The sequence below is a fragment of the Micromesistius poutassou genome, assembly GCF_964030765.1.
Source record: "Micromesistius poutassou genome assembly, contig: SCAFFOLD_2752, whole genome shotgun sequence".
Taxonomy (NCBI): Eukaryota; Metazoa; Chordata; class Actinopteri; order Gadiformes; family Gadidae; genus Micromesistius; species Micromesistius poutassou.
The window spans coordinates 318-5,000 of NW_028179215.1; the positions used below are offsets into that span (position 1 = coordinate 318).

A 4,683-nucleotide genomic window follows, 5' to 3' on the forward strand; every position below is an offset into this window, starting at 1 on the left:
CGAACCAAATATTGAAAAAAATGAAAGGGCGAAAAACTGGACTTTGAAAATGCGATGGTGAACTGAACGGGGGCGGGGGGGCCCTGGGCTTTGGGTCATCCCCTAATGGACGCCGCTCGGTGTGGACTCATAATCCCATGCCAAAGCGCGGCGCCAGAAGTGCTGTATTTAGTTTTTTAAGCCGGTCGTGAGAGCGGGAGAGAGATTCTGTGCTGTGTCTAATGTGATGACGGCACCCGCGGCCAGATTAAAACCTGGAGAGAGCACTTTTATTGTGATTGTGTCATTTTTTTGGTTTGGCGTATTTCACATGGGTAGATGTTTGTTATATTTCTACTACAGATGAGGAGGATGGCAACGTGTTTGAAACGCAAACAAAAACACACACGTACAGCCGCACACACACGCACGACACAAGTGCACGCACACATAAACATGCACGCACACACACATACACACATACACAAAAACACACCCACACATACAACCTCACACACGCACAACACAAGTGCACACACACACACACACACACACACACACACACACACAAATACACAAACACCCACACACACACACACACACACACACACAAACACCCCCCCCCCACACACACACACACACACACACACACACAAAAACAACCCACACGCACACACACGCACACACACATATAGGTGGGGACATCACTCATTTGGTTTGTGTGTGTGCATCTGTGTGTGTGTGCGTGTGTGTGTGTGTGTGTGTGTGGCCCCCAGGTGTGCGTGTGTGGAGCCAAAGGACCCCAGCAACGCCACCCTCCTGTCCTGGGAGAGCAGGAACATCACGGCCTCCCAGGTCAACTGGACCATGCTGGAGGTCGATGTAAGGACACCCCTACCTGTCTCCCGTCTCTCCTCATGACCAGTGTTGTGCACGAACTAGTTCAAAAGAACTAGTTCATTGAACAAGTTCATTTTTCTATGCACTTCGAAACTGAACGTAAAATATTTTCAACTAAAGAACTTGAACGTGAACTAGTTCAGATTTTGTGACATTCTGAAGTGATGCTTAGGTCCAGATGACGTGTTTATTAAATAGAGTTACTGCCTTAGTTGTGATGAATGAAACAGGTGTACAAATAATATCCACAACAATTTGAGATTGTAGTGATGGGCAGCTGGTAATGGAGAGGATTCATTTTAAAAGATAAGCACAGAATACTCACTCCAACAGTTTTTCGTTCCTAAAAAAACTGTTAATGAACTGAACATGAACTAGTTCAAAACTGAATTGGTGAACAATGAACGTGAATTTATTCATTTTCTTTTGTGTGAACTGAACTTTGAACTAGTTCATGTGAAGTGTGAACTTGCACAACACTGCTTATGAGGCTCTGGCTGACCGGACGCCGTGTACAGTGCGTTGTGTATCCTGAGGTCGATGACGTCATGATGATGACGTCATCATTTCATCACCCTCAATGTGCAAAACATTGATAATTTCCAATGCTGGTTGCAAAACATCGCAAACAATGGTGGCGACCGTACATATCAAATCAACGCTGCCTCTGAAATAGTTTTTCTGTTGATGCTTAACGTCCATTGACTCCCCCCCTCACCCCCCCGCCCCCGGCCCTATTGTGCAGGAGTGCCACCTGTTCCACGGGGACTTTGTGGGGTCTGCGTGTGGCCCCCACGGGCCCTACATCCCCGACGTCCTCTTCTGGTGCGTGGTACTCTTCTTCTCCACCGTCCTCATGTCCGCCTTCCTCAAGGAGTTCAAGACCAGCCGCTACTTCCCCACCAAGGTGTGTGCGCACACACACACACACACACACACACGCACACATGCACGCACACAGGCATGCATACAGGCATGTGCCCGCGCACAGATAAAGGAATGCGTGCAGGCGTGCACACACATGCACGCACGCACACACACACACATACGCACACTCACTCGCATGCAGGAATGCATGCAGGCATGCACACATATGCAGGCACCCACACACACACACACACACACACACACACACACACACAAAGGCATACAAACACACACACATGTGCACAGCCATACACCCAACCACACACACATACACGCAAAGGCATATAGTGTGCAAACACACACACGACAGAGATAAACACACCCCGTACACACACACACACACATGCGTGCGTATGCACACACACACACACACACACACACACACACACACGAGACCTGAGCTGAGCTGGCCGATACCATAATTGTAATTTACAATACCACATCAGTTCCAATTTTTTTGATGATCATGCATCATAGATGTGTTGCGGCACAGATGCCCCTCGCGCATTAACCCTGCCTCCAGAAGCACCTAATTACCCTGGCGCTGCACGCACGCGACACGCCAGAGTACATTCATCTCAAACACACCGCACGGTAAAGTACAGTGAAGCCAGCTACTGCTAGCTACATAGCGGTAAAAAGGGTATAGCTGAAGAAAAACTTGCAGAATTGGGATGCGTGTGCAACCACACTGCGATGAGGCTGTTTCGACATCGCATGGGAAACACGACAGACGTTTCGGGTATCTGAGGGGGGGTAAGCAGCCAACACTATTAGAACGAACGCACCAAGAGAGAGGCAGAGTCGAGCAGACACGGACACAGGCGACAGCCCCGGAGGAAAACAACTGCCATTTATTACAGACGCTCTGACCACGTAACGCCCGTCTTCAGCCGGCTCTGCACGGCAGCATGACATCATCGCTGTAGTCGTTCCTCATCTCAAAGGTCAGGACCGTGAATCTCCGCTCTGGAGCGAAAAATGGCTTCAAGAGAATGTTTGAAATCCTGGACCTAAGGTCCATGAAGCGCTTCTGGTTTTATCTGAACTATTTGTTTTGCGGGAAGAGATTTGTTAATTTATTGACAATGTCGTTTTTTGTATGCAGTGGTAAAAGCACTTGAGGCTCAATAAAAACGATTGAGAACCCTTTTAAATCTATTTCATGAATACATTTTGATAATGCAACACATAATCGTTTTGTATATTTTCAACGTACACAAACACACACATATAAATACAAACACATACACACAAAGGTGGCTTTGTGTGTGTGTATACATAAAAACATGGACACGCACACAATAGCGTTGTTCTCCTCTAGTGCTGCGGGCAGATCGTGTCACGTTGCATTGTACTAACTTTCCACTAAGTGCACCTTGTGGATTTACTTGTGTCGCTGATGTATTCTGTCACGCAATGTACTGCAGTGTGCACGGACATATATACAGTATATATATATTTATTTATTTATAATTGTATCAATTATTTATTGATCCACTTCTTTACGTGTTCAGGATTGGCTGGTAAATGGGTCAGAGTCGAACGCTTCGATTAATAACACGAACCGCATGCCAATTCAACAGCGAGGTTTTAAACGTCCCCTAATGTGCATTGTGGGTAATCATTTTCCTCTGGAACACTGATTGTTTAAGTGTGAGTGTGTGTGGATAAAGTGGGACTTCACATCCCACGCCCTGTGCTTTGGGACACTCTCAATCTGCATAATGTATCTGAGCCGTTCTAAAGTCGTGTCTACAACGCGGGCCAGATTGCACGCTTATCTCCGTTCTCTGTCTCATATCTGTCTTTATATCTAAGCGTCTTTAATTTCAGACGGGCCAAACTGATTAGTTTGGTAAATCACAGCATGAGTCATTTAATCTAATTCAACCGCTCCCCGCCAAATATGGTCGCCTTGCGTTGGCGTGTGAGGTTGTTTTGGAAGAAATGGCGCCATCTACTGGTTGTGTTCGTGTCGGACAGCAGACGACGCTGCCGTCTGTGTAGTGTCGGTTCTACTCAGTCTGATTGTATGGTTTATCATTGAGAGGACACGCTTTGTTGGGGATGCGCTATACGCTACCACCCCCTGCTGGACTGCAAACAACTCACAACCTCTAGCTCCTTCGTGTGTATTAATAACATGAGTATTCAGACTTGAAAGTGACATAAAAAACGATCAAATGAGAAATTCAGTCTATATCAGTTTCCATCATGTATGAAATGTAGGTAACCGCAACTGTTGGCTGAAACTTTGGGGTTTCTCCTCCCAAAAGGTGCGCGCTATCATCAGCGACTTTGCCGTGTTCATCACCATCCTGACGATGGTGCTGGTGGACTACGGCCTGGGCATCCCCTCGCCCAAACTACAGGTGCCCAGCAAGTTCAAAGTAAGTCGCTCCTCTTCTCTTTTTTGAAGCAAATATCCCATTTTTCCTGGTTGGACAAAAACAAATAAATCTGAAAGCGAAATTGCACCTTTTGAACCAACCAAAAAAAAATTTGTTTCTTTCTTTTTCAATAAATGTTTTTTTTAATATATATGTAATATATATATATATATATATATATATTTAATATATATAATAAATATGACTTTACTCACAACCCCCAGACCACAGTGTGGTCCTATCAGGATAGTAGATCCTAGACCAGTTGGGTCTATGACTCCACTGGCTGACCTCCACCCACTTACCCTCCCCTCCCACCCCCTCTACCTCCCACCCCCCCCACCCCCCCCCCCCCAGCCCACCAGAGACGACCGGGGCTGGCTGATCAACCCGGTGGGCCCCAACCCATGGTGGACCACCATCATCACCGTCATCCCCGCCCTGCTCTGCACCATCCTCATCTTCATGGACCAGCAGATCACCG

At 46.8% G+C, this 4,683-nt stretch overlaps 1 protein-coding gene across 1 annotated transcript in view; it reads left to right on the forward strand.

Annotated features, from left to right (window-relative positions):
• Nucleotides 1-755: 755 nt before the first annotated feature.
• LOC311373029 (sodium-driven chloride bicarbonate exchanger-like) overlaps nt 756-4,683 on the forward strand; it is a gene marked incomplete at both ends in the record, with an annotated part of 9,959 nt that continues 6,031 nt past the window's right edge. The window contains 4 exons of the mRNA XM_084489892.1: nt 756-861; nt 1,625-1,786; nt 4,086-4,199; nt 4,557-4,683. The exon at nt 4,557-4,683 is cut by the window's right edge and continues 35 nt beyond it. Of these exons, the coding sequence (XP_084346018.1) occupies nt 756-861; nt 1,625-1,786; nt 4,086-4,199; nt 4,557-4,683 (509 nt within the window). The remainder of the gene's footprint in view (nt 862-1,624; nt 1,787-4,085; nt 4,200-4,556) is intronic.